The following is a 21049-nucleotide window of genomic DNA, read 5'->3' on the forward strand; positions in this document are numbered from 1 at the left end:
AGAACAGTCTAATCTAATCTACTCTGATCTAATTTAACCATTCAGATCAGGTGAGGGGTTACTACTAGTACCGTTCAAGGTCAACCGATTGGAAAAACGGAAAACAGCCGCCAATATCTTTTCCCAACCTTGTCATATTGTTATTTCAGCAGTCAGCTGATTCGGCTGCTCTCAGAGTGGCTGCACCCTCAGCCCGTTAAAGCAGTTCAAATTATTCCAGACTGGATAGACTGCTCTCCTATTATTTTGAGAAGCTTCTCAGTACTTCAAGCATACAAGATCTGTAGACTCTGTTGTGATTCTGAAACCACCTTGATCCCACATGGAACAAGTAAGCGAATATGAAGTATTGAAGTTATTTGAGCATATCTTGTACGCCTATCTTCTTTTACACTGATACTTTCCTATTAAAGACACATAATACAACTGAAAGGTGAAAGGTCCCCTGTGCAAGCACCGAGTCATGTCTGACCCTTTGGGGGGATGCCGCTTTCATGACGTTTTCTTGGCAGACTATAGCGGCATGGTTTGCCATTGCCTTCCCCAATCGTCACCTTACCCAGCAAGCTGGGTACTCATTTTGCCCACCTCAGAAGGATGGAAGGCTGAGTCCACCTGAGCCGGCTACCCGAGAATCCAGCTTCCGCTGGGATTGAACTCGGGTTGTGGGGAGAGTTTCAGTTGCAATACTGCTGCCTACCACTCTGGGCCACACAAGGCTCTATACAACTAGATAACTGTTTAAGATAGAATGGCAGTAATGTTCTGAGTCTTGCAGCTTGGATCACTTTTATAAATAAAATATTTATTTTATATGGAGCATTTATTAAATACATAAAAGTATTAGAAGGAAGAGTAATCTCTTATGAGACTGTATTTTAAATACCACACTATTAATGTATTTAATACCCTTTTTGTAAAATAGATGCAGCAATAAATTGTCTATAGAAAAAAATATTTTAAGTCTACAAATGTAATGACTGGCTGAAACACTATTAAAGCATCTATCTGTGGTTGTATTATTGCTTGTTGTTGTTGTTTATTCGTTTAGTCGCTTCCGACTCTTCGTGACTTCATGGACCAGCCCACGCCAGAGCTTCCTGTCGGTCGTCAACACCCCCAGCTCCCCCAGGGACGAGTCCGTCACCTCTAGAATATCATCCATCCATCTTGCCCTTGGTCGGCCCCTCTTCCTTTTGCCTTCCACTCTCCCTAGCATCAGCATCTTCTCCAGGGTGTCCTGTCTTCTCATTATGTGGCCAAAGTATTTCAGTTTTGCCTTTAATATCATTCCCTCAAGTGAGCAGTCTGGCTTTATTTCCTGGAGGATGGACTGGTTGGATCTTCTTGCAGTCCAAGGCACTCTCAGAATTTTCCTCCAACACCACAGTTCAAAAGCATCGATCTTCCTTCGCTCAGCCTTCCTTATGGTCCAGCTCTCGCAGCCATATGTTACTACAGGGAACACCATTGCTTTAACTATGCGGGCCTTTGTTGTCAGTGTGATGTCTCTGCTCTTAACTATTTTATCGAGATTTGTCATTGCTCTTCTTCCAAGGATTAAGCGTCTTCTGATTTCCTGACTGCAGTCAGCATCTGCAGTAATCTTTGCACCTAGGAATACAAAGTCTTTCACTGCTTCTACATTTTCTCCCTCTATTTGCCAGTTATCAATCAAGCTGGTTGCCATAATCTTGGTTTTTTTGAGGTTTAGCTGCAAACCAGCTTTTGCACTTTCTTCTTTCACCTTCATCATAAGGCCCCTCAGTTCCTCTTCACTTTCAGCCATCAAAGTGGTATCATCTGCATATCTGAGATTGTTAATGTTTCTTCCAGAGATTTTAACTCCAGCCTTGGATTCCTCAAGGCCAGCTTGTCGCATGATGTGTTCTGCATACAAGTTGAATAGGTAGGGTGAGAGTATACAGCCCTGCCGTACTCCTTTCCCAATCTTAAACCAGTCTGTTGTTCCGTGGTCTGTTCTTACTGTTGCTACTTGGTTGTTATACAGATTCTTCAGGAGGCATACAAGATGACTTGGTATCCCCATACCACTAAGAACTTGCCACAATTTGTTATGGTCCACACAGTCAAAGGCTTTAGAATAGTCAATAAAACAGAAATAGATGTTTTTCTGAAACTCCCTGGCTTTTTCCATTATCCAGCGGATATTGGCAATTTGGTCTCTAGTTCCTCTGCCTTTTCTAAACCCAGCTTGTACATCTGGCAATTCTCGCTCCATGAACTGCTGAAGTCTACCTTGCAGGATCTTGAGCATTACCTTACTGGCATGTGAAATGAGTGCCACTGTTCGATAGTTTGAACATTCTTTAGTGTTTCCCTTTTTTGGTATGGGGATATAAGTTGATTTTTTCCAGTCTGATGGCCATTCTTGTGTTTTCCAAATTTGCTGGCATATAGCATGCATTACCTTGACAGCATCATCTTGCAAGATTTTGAACAGTTCAGCTGGGATGCCGTCGTCTCCTGTTGCCTTGTTATTAGCAATGCTTCTTAAGGCCCACTCAACCTCACTCTTCAGGATGTCTGGCTCTAGCTCACCGACCACACCGTCAAAGCTATCCCCGATATTGTTATCCTTCCTATACAGGTTTTCTGTATATTCTTGCCACCTTTTCTTGATCTCTTCTTCTGTTAGGTCCTTGCCATCTTTGTTTTTGATCATACCCAGTTTTGCCTGGAATTTACCTCCAATGTTTCTAATTTTCTGGAAGAGGTCTCTTGTCCTTCCTATTCTATTGTCTTCTTCCACTTCCGCGCATTGCTTGTTTAAAAATAATTCCTTATCTCTTCTGGCTAACCTCTGGAATTTTGCATTTAATTGGGCATATCTCCCCCTATCACTGTTGCCTTTTGCTTTCCTTCTTTCTTGGGCTACTTCTAGTGTCGAAGCAGACAGCCATTTTGCCTTCTTGGTTTTCTCTTTCTTTGGGATGTATTTTGTTGCCGCCTCCTGAACAATGTTGCGAACCTCTGTCCAGAGTTCTTCCGGGACCCTATCTACTAAGTCCAGTCCCTGAAATCTATTCTTCACCTCCACTGCATATTCCTTAGGAATATTAGTGAGCTCATATCTAGCTGATCTGTGGGTCTTCCCTAATCTCTTTAGTCTGATCCTAAATTGTGCAAGAAGAAGTTCGTGATCTGAATTACAGTCAGCTCCAGGCCTTGTTTTTACCGACTGTACAGATGTCCGCCACCTTTGGCTGCAAAGGATGTAATCAATCTGATTTCGGTGTTGTCCATCTGGTGAAGTCCATGTATAAAGCCGTCTCTTAGGTTGTTGGAAGAGAGTGTTTGTTATGCAGAGTGAATTGTCTTGGCAAAATTCTATCAGCCTGTGTCCTGCTTCGTTTTGTTCTCCCAGGCCATACTTACCTGTAATTCGAGGTGTCATTTGACTGCCCACCTTAGCATTCCAGTCTCCTGTGATGAAAATAACATCTCTTTTAGGCGTGTTGTCCAGTAGGTGCTGCAGATCCTCATAGAACTGCTCTACTTCAGCTTCTTCAGCATTTGTGGTTGGGGCGTATATTTGGATCACTGTGATGTTAGATGGCTTGCCCTGAATTCGAATTGAGATCATTCTGTCGTTTTTTGGGTTGTATCCAAGCACTGCTTTAGCCACTTTACTATTAATATGAAGGCTACTCCATTTCTTCTGTGGTCCTCTTGTCCGCAGTAGTAGATCTGGTGGTCATTTGATGTGAAGTGGCTCATTCCAGTCCATTTCAGTTCACTGACGCCCAGAATGTCTATCTTTAATCTTGACATCTCACCAATAACCACATCCAATTTGCCCTGGCTCATAGATCTTACATTCCAGGTTCCAATGGTGTGTTGATCCTTAGAACATCGGATTCGCCGTTCACCACCAGCACCGTCGGCCGCTAGCCGTCCTTTCGGCTTTGAGCTAGCTGCGTCATCACATCTGGGGCTAGTTGAGCTCATCCTCTGTTCCTCCCCAGTAGCATTTTGACCATCTTCTGACCTGGGGGTCTCATCTTCCGATGGTATACCGACATATCTCTGGTGGTACTGATCCATTTAGTTTTCACGGCAAGAATACTGAGGTGGGTTGCCATTACCTTCCCCAGGGATCGCATTTAGTCTGACCTCTCTGTCATGACCTTCCCGTCTTGGGTGGCCCTTCACGGCTTAGCTCATGGCATCATTGAGGTGCTCAAGCTCCAGCACCACGACAAGGTAACGATCCTTTGCTGAAGGTATTATTGCTTATGCTTCACCAAAAAAGAAAATTTGGGGAAAAGTAAGGAATTTTTGAGTATATGTGCAAGACAGCCTACATCCAAATTATATGAAGTTTTTTCAAGTATTAAGTGGGAATTCAATTTTCTCTGTGCATCTGATATGGAGTATTCATTGAATAAAGCAAAGATACTAGAACTGAGGGGAAAGACATGCTGGCCTTTCAGTTGAAACAATTATGCTATAATATTATTTCTACTATCTAGGAAGCTCAGAGTAAAGCATTCATTTACTATTATTAAAATCAACTATTTTGTCACTTATTGTCAATTGGATAATACGGGTCAAATGTATCCAAGAAAGAAATAAGTCAATTTTTATAGAAGACTTCCAGAGATTACATATGATAATTTGTTAACCCTGCTGTGCTTTTAAATCTCCAAGAAATATTTAATTATGTATTTAAAAGGTTTAATTATGTACAGTATTTAAAAACTGGGCTGAGTTTTGCTACACATAAATAGTATGTTCTTGTCTTTGTTGTGGTTTTTTTTTTTTTTTAGTTTTCTTAAACAATAATTTAAAAAAAGAGGCTTCTTTTGTAATTTTTTAAAAATTGCATTATGTTGACGACATATTTATTATTTATTTTTATTTATTTATTATTCAAATTTAATTACCGCCCATCTCCCCCAAAAGAGAGACTCTGGGCGGTTTACAATAAAATCAAACTACGATCATAAAAGTTAAAATCTCATAAAACCAGACACATTACAATTATTATAAAATGCAATAAATAAATATAAAATCCAAGAAGGTATGAAATTCCAGACTGGTGGGAGGGACTCTAGGGTGCGAGCCACCCCCAAGAATGGTTACCCACTTTCCCGCCCCAGGCGAGAGGGCAAAACCAGGTCTTCAGGGCCTTCTGGAAAGTCAGGAGTGAAGGGGCCTGCCTCACCTCCGGGGGCAAAACATTCCAAAGGACATATCGTTTTGGTCTGTTAGCATTTCTTTTTACTTATTGGCTGAAATAGAACAATTACAATTATATGTGTTCCATTTTTAACAGAATTCAGTGGCCTGTTCAGAAATGGTAGCTCTTTCTCAGGATGCAAAGTTCCTGTATAGGTAAATCCATCTTTAAAACTGGAGCATTCTGTGCTTTGTCTGATTATAATTATCATATAAGTAAGGAAGACTCCCCAGTCTTCTTGTGATGATATGGAAACAAACATATTGTTTTCTTGGCAACAATACAGCAGTGGTTTGCTATTGTAATCTGTTTTTTTTTCTTTTTAACTTCCCAGTTTAACCAGCAACCCTAGGATCTGCTGATAGTTTCTCATTCAAGTACTAATCAGATCCAACCCTGCTTAATTTTCGCAAGATCAGCAAGGTTGGCTAGAGGCTGCCATTTGACGTGGGTGTAGCAGAAATGGTTACATGAAAGGGGAGTTAAGGTTTAAGGTGCTTATAAACAGTACTTGCAACTTCTTAATATGTATGGCAGTTGGCATAAAGTCATAAAGGATGCAGAATTGCCCCTGGTATCATTTGATGTGCACTGAGAAACTGCAACTCTTGTGCCAACTGATTTTTAAAAAAAACTCTTGATTTTTATAATCAATGTGGTGTGTATAACCAACCTGGGCATGCAACAGAGAAGAGTTAATTATTCCTAGATCTTTGAGGGAATGAAGTAGGTGTGGTGAGATTGCTGGATTCTCACATGAAATCAGGCTGCTGTTGCATGCCAGACTTGACTGTATCTTATGCACTTGGGACAGGATAATGCTGTTGGTAACATCCATTCTATCGCCCCCTTTTTTTTTTATTATTTTAGCCTAACAGAGATGGTCTCAGATGTGGGGTTCAGAAAAGTCTCAGAAGAACTATTAGGGAGGAGCTCAGTTTATGTTTTCTGACACATCTTTGGCACAGCATATGACAAGATACTCTAGGTGATTTTCTGTATTGCACAGGAGGAAAATGGAAAATCCAGCTAACAGTGATTTGAAGTTATAGTTGATTAACTAATACCGCTTATTAATAAATGAAGTAAAAAGTGAAGTTTCTTTCAGGTCAGGGTCAGTTCTTGGGGATCTCATGGACACATCCATGTGGTTTTTGTGACAACAGTATTGCCATTATCTTATTCTGGGGTGGGGTTTTTTGGTTCAGTCTATTTCTCCATCTAGCCTACAACCCTGAAGTCATCCACCCAACTACTAATCAGGTCCAACCTTGCTTCCTTTCCAACCCAGCCTAGGTCAGCCCCTTGTGAGACAAATTATCATTAGTGGAATGAGGACACAGAGCTTATTGTTTGTTTCAGCTACAGAGCATGAAGAATAACATGTGAAAGCTAGCCTTGTGTTCTAACTATAGTAGGTTTTAGCTTGTTCAATTTAAGTTGCTTCAAGCAATGTTTGGTAGCTGCTCTCTCCCTGAAATGAGAGAATGGCACTTCTAACTTGCCAAGGGGTTATCCAAACAGAGGAAACAAAAGAGAGCTTCCAGTGTAAACGCTGTGCCAAACATGCCTTGTCTTTCTTACCCCCTTCCCTCCCAATGTTGTCTTACATAAACACACTGTCAGCAGCCGGCCAGGCACTTCTCTTTTGAAAAATGGGAGAAAAGAATTACTCTAATGGGATGGGTTCAAGAAGAATGTATGTGGCTTCTGCTTCTGTATGCATGTCTCTATTAATCGGTAACTTTTGAAGCTTAGTTCATTCAGAGCAATAGCTGTTAAACATAAATGAAGGATTCCAGATGTGCAATTTCACAGGGTGGTGGTGTTGCTTTGGAATGTAGCCATGATGGAAAGGATGCACACAGAAGGATTTTATTATGATGGTTGCTGCCAAGTACAAATCAAAGGCATGGTATTCCATGCATCTAAAGGGCTTTGAAATTTAGAGAGGGAGGGGATGGATCATTTTGCTGTACAAAAGGTAATTTAACGAAAAGTAGAACAAGACAGACAGCAGGGATTAGAAGTGATAGAAAGGGAATTCAACTGAATTCTCTAAGCATTGTTGGGGGAAAAAATGGTTTCATGTACTTTTATGAGATTCTGGTGGAAAAAGTTTTAAAAACCCTACTCAATGTATATTAATGGGTAGTTATTAATATACAGTGTATATTAACGTTACAGTATCCTTTACAAAACTATGATACTGGGGAAACAGAATTTTAAGACTGCCATCTTTTTTTATAGTAAATTTTATTAGGTTTCAAGAAAAGAATAAAAACTACAAAAAAACCCCCAAAAACTACAGAGAAAGAAAAAAAACTAAAGTGCAGAAACCCAAGAGAAAAAATTTTAAATTTACAAAAAGATGTGGCTTCTGACTTTTAACAGCAAGGATAGACAAAATTTCCATAATCAATCTCTTATCCTATATTAAACCAAAACATCACATTATTTTTATAAGTCATTCCACTTTAACACATAATAAAAATCACCAAGTACAGTTACTCCTCCCCCTTATATTAAAATTTTAAAAAATGCATATAAACCTCCTAAGCATCTTTCTTCCCAGATAAAACATATTTAATTATTCCCTTCCTACCACTATTCTATACATTTCTGTCTATTATAATAAGAATCAAATTAAAAAGCACATAAGTTTTCTGCTATTATACTTAATAGTACAACAATTTTAGTAATCCCAATCTTAATAAACCCAAAAAACAAAGACAATTCAAAACAGTAATTCCATATCTTTAAAAGGGAATAACATAATCAAATCGTTAAACCAAATAAACATTCTTTAACCCTAATACAATTTTAATATTTGTAATCTTAATAAACCCAAAAAACAAAGCCAATTCAAAACAGTAAATCCAAATCTTTAAAGGCGAATAGCATCAATCAAATCCTTAAACCAGATGAACATTCTTCAACCCTTATCCCACTTCAGAATAAACCAGAGCATTTACATATCCCCACAATGTGCACAGAGCTTTCCTCTTGAGAGAATCAAACAGCCCAACTGCCCCCCTGAAAGATTCCAGGTTCTTTTCATGGCATTCCACCAGGAGACCGGTTTTACTTATGGCTTGCAGATCACTCTGTCCCTTAGATTTCTCCAATTCCATTACCCAATTTTCATCCAGCATGTCGATAAAAATCCCAACCTCAGTCTTAAAAAAAAGAAAAACTTTCTATTGCTCTTAAATTCCTCAATTTCATCCACCACATCCCCAACCCCATGGCACATTTTAGATCTCATATTTTCCACAATATCCTGGACATCTTGCATAAAAGCTTGATAGAAGTCAGAAGAAATCTGTTTAAAATCCTGGTGAAAGTCAGAAAGAATCTGTTTGAAATCCTCCATGTCTCCCGCAGTAGATTATGGCTCTCCCTAGGAGCTTAACCAGGGAAAGTTGAAGATATGGAAGAATTCCAAAGTGTGTTTACATAAAGTGAGAGTGAGATAGCAGACAGTTCTCAAGGAAAGTGAACAGAAAGCTGAAGGTTCAAATCAGCCAATTCAACGTGTAGGGAAATGCTAATATCTTCAAATTTAATACAGAAATAATAACAGGAAGACAATTGTTTACTCTCAAACTTTAAAATTTCCTTTGGAAGGAAAACAAAATCCAAAACTTAAAAGAAATTTTTTAAAAAAAATTAATCCCAAAAATAATGTTAAGCACCAAGAGCACCAGCTTCTCCTCACTGTAGAAAGCCTCTCTTGGGGTATATATGCTTTAAAAAAAATACAGATTGGTGATTTAGAAATAGGGTGGCTGGTCTTAGTGTCCCTTTAAGGCTACAGCACAGCTTCGAAAGTGATGAAGTCCTCACCACCCAACTGTCTCTTACCAGTCGAACACAAACGCTGTTTGCGATCTTCTGGCTGCAAGCAGCCGTCCAGAGGACAGATAGGGTGATTCCAGGTATTCTTCTTGATCTGGAGAATGTTTCTGGGCTTCAGAAAAACCTGCCTGAGCCTGAAAAAAGTTACTGCATTGTCAGCTCCACCCACTGAACCAGCGGGCACAGCCGTTCAGTCCGCCATTCCCACCAGAAGCCCTCCAAGGCTGCCCTCTTCTTGATAGTACTATAGCTGACCTTTTAAAAGACTAACCCTCTTTTATGTCATTAATGTTAAAAATGGCAGGTCTTGAGTGACAAAAAAAGAGGAGGAAGAAGAGTATTTTAGCTAACATCCAGACTATAACATCTCTGTGTCACCAATTTTCCTTGACCAAGCCAGATCCATTACAATCATTGAACACATCAATAGAATAATAATTTATATATGGATAACTATTTTTCTGACCCTTGTAAAAGAATTCTCCCGAGCATATAAGAAAACAAAAACTAATACAAAACAAAATCATATGGTCAGACTTCTGTATGCTGATGTAAATGAAGTGAATCACCCTTTCAGCCAATAAGAACAATGTATAACTAGCTGACTACTGGCTTTGAGCCAGGGAAAGACAAATTGGTTCCTTAAAGCCGAAAACCAGGATTTGATTGTACAAATTTTACCAAAATTAACTGTATTTTGCATCCAAAAGACATTTCCTCACCACGGCTGTGTATTATAATTGTGGTTAATAAAGCATCTACATCATCTTGATGTGAAAAATATGATCTTAGTGAATTACAATCCTTGACAGCTAAATGTTGTGCCATATAAACCATCCAATGCCTAGCACTCTGCTAAATCTGAGAATCAAAGGGTATCCTATCGTTCATGTGCCTATATGCAGTATGCAGCTTAAACAACATAGTTTTGTGAACTTCTATGAAGTTCCTTAGTAGGATGAACACCAAAAAGTATAAAATGAGCAACCATTTAACCAAGCTGTTATAAGCCAGAAAACAAGAAAGAATGTGGGGGTTAATATGGTCAAAATCTGTTATTCTTTTCTCCATTGCAGAACTGAACAGTTAGATTTAAGTTTCTCTCTCTCTCACACACACACACACTTGCAAACTAAGAGACATTGACCACCTATGAAGACCCTATTAAAATTGGGTTGAACTGGAATTTAGACAAGACTTTTGTATTATATGGCAGTTATGTTTATAAAATAGCTAAGCTGTGCTCTACTTTTCTGTAATTTAACGAAATAAGCCACAATAGGATTCCCTCAACAGACTAATACATAAACTTTAGCATACTAATTATATTAGCAGGGTTCATATGATAAACTAAGTCACAAACAAGTTACCCTAGTTTGTATGTTGTGTGAACCCTGGTTTTGAATAGGGAAGTTGCTGGGGCCTTGGACAGGATTGCGCCTGTGTGGCCTCTCTTGCCCCATTCTACCTGACACTCCTCATGGTTTACAGAGGAGTTGCGGGCTCTGAAGAGGATCAAGAGACACCTAGAGTGCTGCTGGAGGAAGACAAAGACCGAATCTGACCAAACATAAGCTAGAGCCACTATTAGGGCCTACCTTGTGGCGATAAGAGCGGCAAAACGTCAATATTTCTCCACTCTTATTGCATCCACAGAATGCCACCCAACGGCCCTGTTTAAAATTACTTGATCTCTTTTAGTTAAGGGGGGCTCAGTCACCCACCTACAGGGCTGTGCAGAGGAGTTTTCTTAGCACCTGCAGGATAAAATCGCTCAGATTTGTTCCAAGTTGGATTCTAAGCGTGGGGCACAATCTGAGGAGATGCTGAGGGAACGTACTTACCCTGTTATCTGGGAACAGTTTGAGCCTGTTGGGCCTGAGGAAGTGTACAGGATCCTCCGGACTGTAAATGCCACCACATGTCATCTAGACCCATGCCCCTCCTGGCTGGTGAAGGCAGCTTGAGAGGTGACATGTGGTTGGGTCCAGGTGATGGTTAATATATCCTTGAGAGAGGGGGTGTTTCCGGCTACCTTTAAGGAGGCGCTGGTGCACCCCCTCCTCAAGAAACCATCACTGGACCCTACTGTGTCGGACAATTTTCATCCTGTCTCCCACCTTCCCTTCTTGGGGAAGGTGGTTGAGAAAGTGGCATTACAATTCTAGAGGATTCTGGATGAAACAGATTATTTAGACCCCTTCCAGTCAGGTTTCAGGCCAGGATATGGGACGGAGACTGTATTGGTCGTGCTTATGGATGATCTCTGGCAGGAGCGGGATAGAGGCAGTGCATCCATCCTGGCTCTTCTTGACCTCTCAGCGGCTTTTGATACCATCGACCATGGTATCCTTTTGGGGCAGCTCAGGGAGTTGGGGGTGGGCAGTGTGGTTTTGTGCTGGTTCACCTCCTTCCTCTAGGGTCAGTCCCAATCAGTGGTGATAGGAGATGTGAGATCCAACCCTCGACCTTTTCTGTGTGGGGTGCCACAGGGTTTGGTTCTCTCTCCTCTCCTATTTAACATCTACATGAAACCACTGGGTGAGATTGTCGTTCACCATGGGGTGAGGTATCATCACTATGCTGACGATACTCAGTTATATATCTCCATCCCGGGTGAAGTGAGTGATGCAATGACTGCCCTTTCTCAGTGCCTGGGGGCTGTGTGGGTCTGGATGGGGAACAACAGGCTTCAGCTGAACCCTGGTAAGATGGAGTGGCTGTGGGTTGATGGTGCCTGGGCATCCAGGAAGTTATCATCTTTAGTTCTGGATGGGGTTGCACTGCCCCATTCAGAACCAGTGCAGAACCTGGGGGTCCTCCTGGACTCATGACTCCTGCTCAAGGAGCAGGTGGCAGTTGTGGCCAGAAGAGCCTTTGAGCAGCTTCGTGTTGTGTGCCAGTTATGCCCTTTCCTGGATGGAGATGCCCTCCAGACAGTCACTCATGCCCTGGTCATCTCCCATATAGACTATTGCAATGCACTCTACATGGGGCTACCCTTGAAGAGTATCCAGAAGCTTCAGCTGGTCCAGAATGCGGCTGCATGGGCAGTTATGAGTGCCCCAAGATCAGCACATGTGACACCACTGCTGTGCGAGCTGTACTGGGTGCCAGTTTGCCTCTGGGTCCAATTCAAGGTGTTAGTTATGACCTTTAAAGCCCTACATGGCATGGGGCCAGGGTACCTGAGGGACCATCTCATGCCCATAACATTGGCCCGTTCCACCCGGTCATGTAGAGAGGGCATGCCACGGATCCCACCAGCAAGGCAGTTCCACTTGGCGGGGTCCAGGAGGCAGGCCTTCTCTGCAGTGGGGCCTGCCCTTTGGAACATTCTGCCCCCAGAGGTGAGGTAGGCCCCTTCGCTCCCGACCTTCCGGAAGGGTTTGAAGACCTGGTTCTGCCGCCTCGCCTGGGATGGGAAGGGCAATAGCTCTTCCTGGGGGTGGATGGTAGCATAGAAGTCTCTCTACTAAATGTAATCTCTGCCACTTGGATTTTATCTTTATCTTTATTATTTTGGGTGTTTGTTTGGTAATTTATTCACTGATGGTTTTAAATGGTCAATTTTATTGTAAACAGCCCAGAGTTCCCCTTTTTGGGGGGAGATGGGGGGTGATAGAAATGTGAATAATAAATAAAAATAAAAATTGAATTTACGCACATGTATATGACTTTTTTTTAAAAAAACTTCATGGGTGACAATTTAGCAAATCCTATTTCTAGACAGCTCTATATGCAGAGATGGAGGGAAATGATGGTGTGCCATCATGGTGTCCTGACACAAAGGACATGACATGTAGTTGAGAGTGCTGTCATGATGCAAGTACTAAGTTGAGTCTTTTGGGCAATGGTGTCATAACATACATGTCCTTTTGCTGTTGTCATGACTTGTTACAGATACCACTGTCGGTTTCCTTAACCCATAAACAAGCCAAGATAAGCTCTGTGTCATGTTCACCGTTCCAATGTTACCGCTGCATTGTAACGTTTCGCATGTCATTTGGCTGATGCGTGTTTCGTCTGGGAGGGGAGGAGGATTCCATCTCGTGGGATTGTTATATGTTAGTAGCTGGATTGGAATGCGTTTGGGTTATCTTGTGTGTTCAAGGTTCCTTTCCCAGGAATCAGCAGAAACGGTTACCAGCACCTGGGGGGGGGGGGGAGTTTGCAACGGCAGGGCGAGGGGAGGGATTACGTTTGAGCCGAGGGTTTTTAGTTTGTATTTGGCGCGCTTTTGCTCATTCTCAGCTTTCTCCGTATTTGCATACTATTCTTTAATAAATCAGATATCATTAAGTTTCTGCTTGTGAGTCTGAGTCTATTAGGATAGGCAATCCTTACACTCTGCTTCCTTCGGCCTGGCATAAGTCTATGCCTGATCTTCAAAATAAAGCAAAGCAATCTGGTGATTCCAGCCTGATGCACCATATTAATGGATACCTTTCCGGACACATCTTGGGCTCCAGCTTATTTTGATCACAACAAAGCAAAATAAATGCTCTTCCTGATCTTCCTGATCTCATCTAGCAGTGAGTGATTCTGAGGATAGCACTGATCAGAGGAGATGAGTCAAAAGTCTGAGTCATTCTGTCTTTGGCAGCATTACTGGAACACAGGGAAAGCACAACGAGAGTGGTAGGGGGACTTTCTAAAACTTTTCACACTGTGTGCATCCGTTTTTAATGCATCAGTTTAAATAATAATGAATAATAATGATAATGTAGAAGTTTGGGTGATTCTTTCATTTATTCCTTCATAAGTGCAAACTGTTTCCCCTTAGTAGGTTTTACCTAGCCTTTGGAATAGTTCAGTTGGAAATAGGATTTGTGATATCTCCCATTGACAAAATATATTGCAAATCTTAAATGCTTTGTAGGCATTTAAAGGGTCCTTAAAACACTTTAAAAACAAACACTTTAACTATTGATGATTTTAACTTATTTTTATTAATTTTAATTGCTATTCCAGTATTAACTCTTAAATTTGTACAGTAGACCATTATGAGACTGAAGTAGTTGGTAGTATAAGCATTTAATGAGTGAATACATGTGTATAATGTGGTTGTGTGTGGTGCACATTGATCATGGGTGGAAGCCATGGAAGCCCAGCAGAAGATCTGGAAAACCGCACTTTGTCCTCTTCTTCTCCAGTCACTATCCTAACATTCCTTTAGTGGCTTGCCTGCTGGCACTTGCCTCTTATTTTTATTGTTTATGCTTTAAATGGGGGAGAGGGTTGAGGGCCAAATGGAGGTAGAGTCACACCAGATGGGATAAGGGAAACCTTGTCTTTTCCCTCACAGCAATTTGACCTTGGACATCCTTGCACACCTGAGTGGGCTATTACCTATCCAAGAGCAGTGGGGGCTCTTAATTTTTTTTTCTTTCTCCACCTGGATTCATACAGCACACAGACCTATGCTGCAATAAGTAATATTACAACAAGCCATGGTTTCAGATTGTGGTTAAAATTCTCTGCCTGAAGTAAGTTCAAGTGACACACTGTTCTTGTTGTTTCTGGATGTGTCATGTTAGCCCTGAGGAACCCAAATGACTCAGGGACACATTTGCCAACTTTGTGAATAAGCAAAAATAGTCTTTCTGCTCAATGATGGCCTCCTGATGGGAGTTTCATAAACACTGCCAACAAAGTTGAGAGCCATTGTGGCATACTGGTTCAAATGTTGGACTAGGACTGGGGAGATCCAGGTTCTAGTCCACCCTAGCCTTTGGGTGGTTACTTTCTTTCAGTCCAACCCACATCACATGGTTATTGTTGTGGGGAAAAATAGGAGGAGGAGGAAGCGAAGGAGGACTATGTCTGCTGCCTTTAACTCCTGAAAGAAAGGTAGCAAATCTAAGAAAATAAAATAAATATCCAAGTTGACATTTACTGTGACATAAATTCCAGTATGATTTGCAGATCAAACCTGAGAGCACAGAAATAAACACCAAAGAAAAGGGCAACCTCAATTTATCAACTGTTCCTCTTACAAATCAAATACTGTATAAATAAATAACTATATTTTAACATTGAGGCCACAGAGAAATAAGGGACACATTATTTCCTAATGTGTACCAGAAATACTTTTTTAGAATGCGTTATAAATCATGTGAAGTAAAAATTAATGCTACTATGATATCTAGTGTATACTGAATTTCAAACAAACAAATTTTGCAAGATTCATTTTAAACAAAAATATTCTCTTGATTCAAGGTAAATTAATCAAGTCTTCAAAACACAATATCAAATATATATCTAAGTAGATTATATTAAATTTAAAACAATGTGATACTAAAAAAGATGCAAATTTTAGTACCTTCCCCAGGGCCCATATTTGGTTTTTTAACATTTATTTATCTTCTGTGGCCAGGCTTATTTCTAATGCTGCCTTAAGTATCTCTGGAACAAAAACTCACAGCCCTTTGACTTTTGACCCAGTATCACTGTTGGCTTTACAGACTTGGAGCATGCTCTGAAGAGTCCCAATCAGAATCTGGAGCAATAAAGAGCTGAAGTTTCAATGAATGAGCAAAGGAAGCATCAATTGAATTGTTACTGAATGGAAAAGACAGGAGTAGATTAACTAGTTTAACACTGATGGTCAAGAATAGAATGGAGAACAGTATCGCATTTTCAGAGTGGGAAATATCAGTGGCTCTTTCCCTACTTTGAAGTGATACAATAGCCCCTTTAAACAGAAGATTTTTCCCTTGAATCTCGGTAATTTTGTAATAAAGTTATGCACAAATGGAAGATGGCCACAAAATTCCAGAGTATATCATTGCTCAAGACAGATATAATTATTCTTGGAGCTTGCCAATTACTACTGAGTTTATGCTCAAATATAGTTAAATTCAGCACTCATGTTGGATCTAACCTAACAAACCCAAGATGGTGTGGTCTGAGAAGTGCTGGGCTGAGTTTAAAGCAGCTAAAAGCAGCCTCGGCAATTGTCCTGGGCTACAAGTTCCAGACTGTACTTTAATACTGTTGTCTTTGAAAGATGCATTGGGATAATGCAACCCCTGATTGATTAAGTTAATGTAAGCAGGGCCTAATCTGGTGGTTTTCTGAATAAAAAAAATTGGAAACTATGTTTGTCCTCTCGCAGATACACAGATCCAGTAATTGAGGGATATTGCCTACCTTTTTTTTCCCCCTGCCGTTCAATCATGTGATTCTCAGCAACTGTCTGGACACGTCCCTGTAGTTTTCTTGGCAAGATTTCAGAAGTGGTTTGCCATTGCCTCCTTTCTAGGGCTGAGAGAAAGTAACTGGACCAAGGTTACCCAGCTGGCTTTGTGCCTAAGGTGGAACTAGAATTCATGGTCTCCCAGTTTCTAACCTGATGCCTTAACTCCTACACCAAACTGGCTCTCCTACCTTGTTTATGTACAGGTTATTCTGTGTATAGTGTATTAAGTGACAGGTCTTCATATAATTGTGCATCTCACAGGTTTTCCTAGAAACGTAAGGTTATCTCAAATCAGCACTGACCCCCTAGTCTCCTTTTAACATGGGGGGGGGAATATTATGATCCATCAAATATTACTCTCCTTTAAAACAAACGAAAAAGAATTAATTGCTAATTACCTAAGTGGTACCGTGTCTATTGGCCTCAGATGAAATAAAATAATTAGGCTGCAGTTAAGAACACAATTCAGGAACAGCAACAGATCTATGTGTCACATCCAGGTAAAATGGATACTTTATATAAAGTGAAATTGAAACTGAGTCAACATAAAATGTGCTAGGCTGATTTTATGAGAATATAGCAATGTTTCTTTCAAAGATTGTCCCATTATATATTCATTCAATAATATTTCTTATATGTTGGATACTATATAAAGCAACTAGAATGGAGTTTAGAACATATGTTTATAGAAAACCATATTTTAATTTTTATGGAGGTTACATAGAGTGAAAATCCATTTTTAATGACCATCTAGCATTAGCATAAGACTGTAAATATAAAATCTGCTGTGCCATGTTTTTAAACCTTTATCCTGAGAAAGAGTAGGACATATTTATAACATTGACTAAAAGAATAAAATCCTGTTATTATTAAAATAGTTAAATAGCTTGTATGTTCTATTGCAGAACAATGAGAGAAAGGCAACAGGGGTGTATTTAGCAAATTAGCCTGAATACTTATTGGAAACCTGTACATTTTTAGAAAAATAAAATGGCAGGTTATTTACCACAGTAAAAAAAAAAAAAAAGCATCAAACAGATGCAGAAGGAATTCAGTTTTAACCATAAAGAACCCAGAACCCAGCAATTCTGGTTGCAATCATCTAATGGTTAAATCAATCCAATAACTTCATTAATAAAACTCTTGCAAAATAAATTGATGGGAACTGCATATTGAGAGGCACAGTGATTTTAAGGTTCACATTAAAAACAAAATACCAGTTCTAAAACATCATAGGCATTTGTCTCAAGAGCTTCAGTAAAACAATTGTCCTTGTAACTTGGGTATTTCAGACTGATTTTTCCCCAAAATTATGTACATTCCATTTTGATAATAGTTACTTTCAGGAAGGCAGCAAAACAAGGTACTTGAACACCAAGCTGGACATAAAATCTCATCATGGAATGCAGTATTCAGTAAATCTATGAATAAAGGGTTTTTTTATTTCCATGTGGTGAAACTGCATAAAAGTGTGATGATGTTGAAGAAATAAATGTCCTTTGACATTATTCAGTGTACTATTTTTCACACTTCTCTCAAGTCTGTCAGTTTATAGCCAGCATTATGGGTAAGAGTATACATTTCTTGGAGCAGTCTGGAACACAGTTATGAAGTCTTTCTAAAATGTTTTTTCTTGTCCTTGTTGTCGTTCCTCTTCTTCGTCTGCTTCCTCAATGACCTGAATCTCATCTGTTTGACATAAGGAGCTATTTTCTGAATGATTATTTTCTTCTGGTTTATTTAGCTCCTCTTCTTCCATGATTTTCTTCCATATTTTATGATTTTCATTCAAATGGTATATTAGTTGACAAAATATTCGCTGTCTGCTTTTTCTTCTTTGTAACTCTGCAAAAGAAAACAAATTTTCCAAACTAACTCCAAATAAATAGCACATTTTTTTATTTAAAAAATAGACGGTATGTTAAATGTATGTCCTCTTTACATATTATAAAGAAAATGGGGGAAGGAGGAAAAAGAGGCCTATTGTCATTTGGAAGTTACAGAAGAAAATACTCAGAAGCAAGCGAACTTCCTATATAATGCATAATGGTGACATTCTAATGCAATATATGCCTTTATGTAAGTAGCTGAAATCAGATTGTTCAAAAAAGCATTGAATCTTACTTGTTCCTAAATCTTCAATTTCATCTTCTTCGCTATTCTCTTCTGCATCATAATCCTCAGAGCTTTCCATCTCCCCTTTTTCAATCCACTGGCCTGGAAGCAAGCCAGCTGCATCATAAGAATTGCAAAGAGGACCAACAATATGGGTAATAAAAGATTCTTGTAATTTGGCAAGTTGAGGAGAATGTCGGTTCATAAAAGGGCTAATAGGTAGCCCCAGATTTGCTTCTTCATCTCCCTGAAAGGTTATACGTACAAAACATTTAGAGAACATTGGGTAGAAAACTAGAAGAAACAAAGGGACTTCTAGCACGATCTTACATAGTATTACAGAGAGCAAGAATAAGCAGGTGTTTGCTTTTAAAACTCCATTACACTTACACACTTTCCAAACCGATGAAATAGGATACACAGAGTGTACGTGTGCTATGGCCAGCATAAGTACATGTTCACATAAGCAACAGTCTAATATAGGAACAGGCAACCTGCAGGCTTAGTATTACATTTGGCTTTTGGCATGATTTTAGGGTTCCTCTGTAAAAGAATACATGTAGACATTTTAAGATTCAATTTTATGCATACGGTGATTCCATTATAAAATGATCTGCATTATTTTCTCATCTATGTTCTGCTTGAACAAGTTTACCTGTTCATAAAATTCATTAATAATCCCTTCTGTCCATTTCAGGTGTAGATCTCTGACTTTGGCTGGACCGTTGATATCCGCGAGCTTGATGCATATCTGGCATATTAACAGTCGATCACTCTCACTGCTCCATTCGATACCGTGCCCATTCATGCTTACCTATTTAGAAGGGAGACAAAGGCACAGACTAGACGTTTTCTTCAATCCTCTCATACAGTACCTTTTCATATATACATTCAAAAGGCTTCAGGAGTTTCTTATACAAAGTACAATTTAGTTTGTTCGTATATTCTGCCGTGTTCACATTTAATTTGAACTACTTCCTAAATATATGGCTCACTTCCAAGTAAGTGGGCATGGACCCACTTACTTGCAACTGAGGCGTTATTGAATGCAGTAAATTAGAACTAACTCCCCCCTCCCCCCCTCTATATATATATGGAGGAATTTTAAAGACTTTCCTGTTGACATACAGTTCCTTGCTCCTATCTAGCATTTTGCACCTGATACCTGCAAGAAAACCATTGAATTCAGCAAATGTTTAAAAAGCCACAAGGGACTGAAAGGTATTTATGCTCAATTACTTGTGTATATATTTGTATAAGACAATAATAAAAACTGGGGGCCTAACTGGGCCCCTTTAGAGCAAGTATGTTAGAAGCTGCCTGCACCATTCGAGGAAGCACCACTGGACTGGGAAATCACTCTGGAGCAACTGCTGCTACATCCATCCTAACCCTTCCTGGACCGCTACTCAAGTAGGTAAAGATTGCTCTGCCCCACATTAGGACTATGTTTCTTTCTGATTCTATGTTTTTCTGTGTGCAGGGATTCTTTACACAATGTGAAAGTGTACAGGACACAAACAAATGAGTGATGGCCTGGTAAGGAAGAAACTATTTCAAATTACCCTACAGTCTGCCAAGAAAACGTCGCGAAAGCGGCGTCCCCCCAAAGGGTCAGACGTGACTTGGTGCTCGCACAGGGGGACCTTCCACCTCTCACACAACACGTTAAAAAGCCACCTGAAAGGTACTTATATGGCTAAAATCTGAACTTTATTGGTCTTTATGCAGATATACTGTACATGTCTGTAATAATTTGGTTATAGTTTGGTTTGGTTAATTTAACTTTGTTCTGTATTTCTCATTAGTTTATAAACCTTTTCTTTATATACTTTTTGCTTATTGTGTAAATAAATAAAAAGTATGCAATATTGCTCTACAATATACAATGAATATATATTGTATATTTCTATACGTTTCTATAATGTAATGAATAATAATAATAATAGTAATAGTAATAATAATGAGAACAACAAACCTTGGCATTAAATTCAGCAAGAAAATCAAAATGTTTCTTGAGGTCTGTTGCAAGAATTGCTTCAATCACTAAAAATCGAAATCGTTTGAACTGCGCATGGTCAAGATTAGACAGAAAATTGTATTCTGGTAGAGATAAGAAAAGACTCCATGCAGAGGCTGCATGATGATTTTCTAGAACTGATTTATCATTGTATAACACAGCCTGCAAAATAATTAGTACAAATATTTTAAAGAGTGAAATTTCACAATACTGCAACAGCCAATTAACATTATCATTGAGAAACTGGACAAAACAGTTACTTCTATATGGGAAAAAGTATGCTGAGCAATTAGATACAAATCTCTAAACAAAACCACCACCTGAATTGGATCCAGCAAACACAGCTAAGTTCAATTTCCTACTGTTAAGGAAGAATCCATATTCAAATAATTCTAAAGTAGATCATAGAAGCATCTACTTAGTCATCCCCCCACCCCTTGTTGAAAAGAGAGAGAAAGGGTGAAGCAAGGAGAGAGGAACTTGAAGCCAGATCTTCAAAGCAGATGTCAGAGTCAAGCCTGCCTCTGACTCAGAAAGCAAAACCCCTTCTGAGTCGGAGGAGGAAATAGAAACTCACTGGGCTGAAACCGGGAAATCAAAACTCGAAGTGGAGCCAGCAGTGTGGGAAGAGTCCAAGGCGCCA

General features: G+C 39.6%; 1 protein-coding gene and 1 long non-coding RNA gene across 2 annotated transcripts in view; one reads left to right on the forward strand and one right to left on the reverse strand.

Annotated features, from left to right (window-relative positions):
* The first annotated feature begins 729 nt into the window (after positions 1–729).
* LOC134487556 (uncharacterized) lies at positions 730–4280 on the forward strand. The gene is made up of 2 exons (XR_010066869.1): positions 730–1016; positions 4248–4280. It is a non-coding gene; the product is annotated as an uncharacterized LOC134487556 (long non-coding RNA).
* Positions 4281–16949: 12669 nt separating this feature from the next.
* Positions 16950–21049, reverse strand: part of PDE3B (phosphodiesterase 3B) — a 54464-nt gene continuing 50364 nt past the window's right edge. Inside the window, exons 13-16 of the mRNA XM_063289417.1 lie at positions 20365–20568; positions 19042–19200; positions 18396–18633; positions 16950–18116 (exon numbers count right to left, since the gene is read on the reverse strand). Coding sequence (XP_063145487.1) covers positions 17890–18116; positions 18396–18633; positions 19042–19200; positions 20365–20568 — 828 coding nt within the window. The 3' untranslated portion in view covers positions 16950–17889. The remainder of the gene's footprint in view (positions 18117–18395; positions 18634–19041; positions 19201–20364; positions 20569–21049) is intronic.

Source organism: Candoia aspera, chromosome 1, assembly GCF_035149785.1.
Source record: "Candoia aspera isolate rCanAsp1 chromosome 1, rCanAsp1.hap2, whole genome shotgun sequence".
In the NCBI taxonomy this organism is placed as follows: Eukaryota; Metazoa; Chordata; class Lepidosauria; order Squamata; family Boidae; genus Candoia; species Candoia aspera.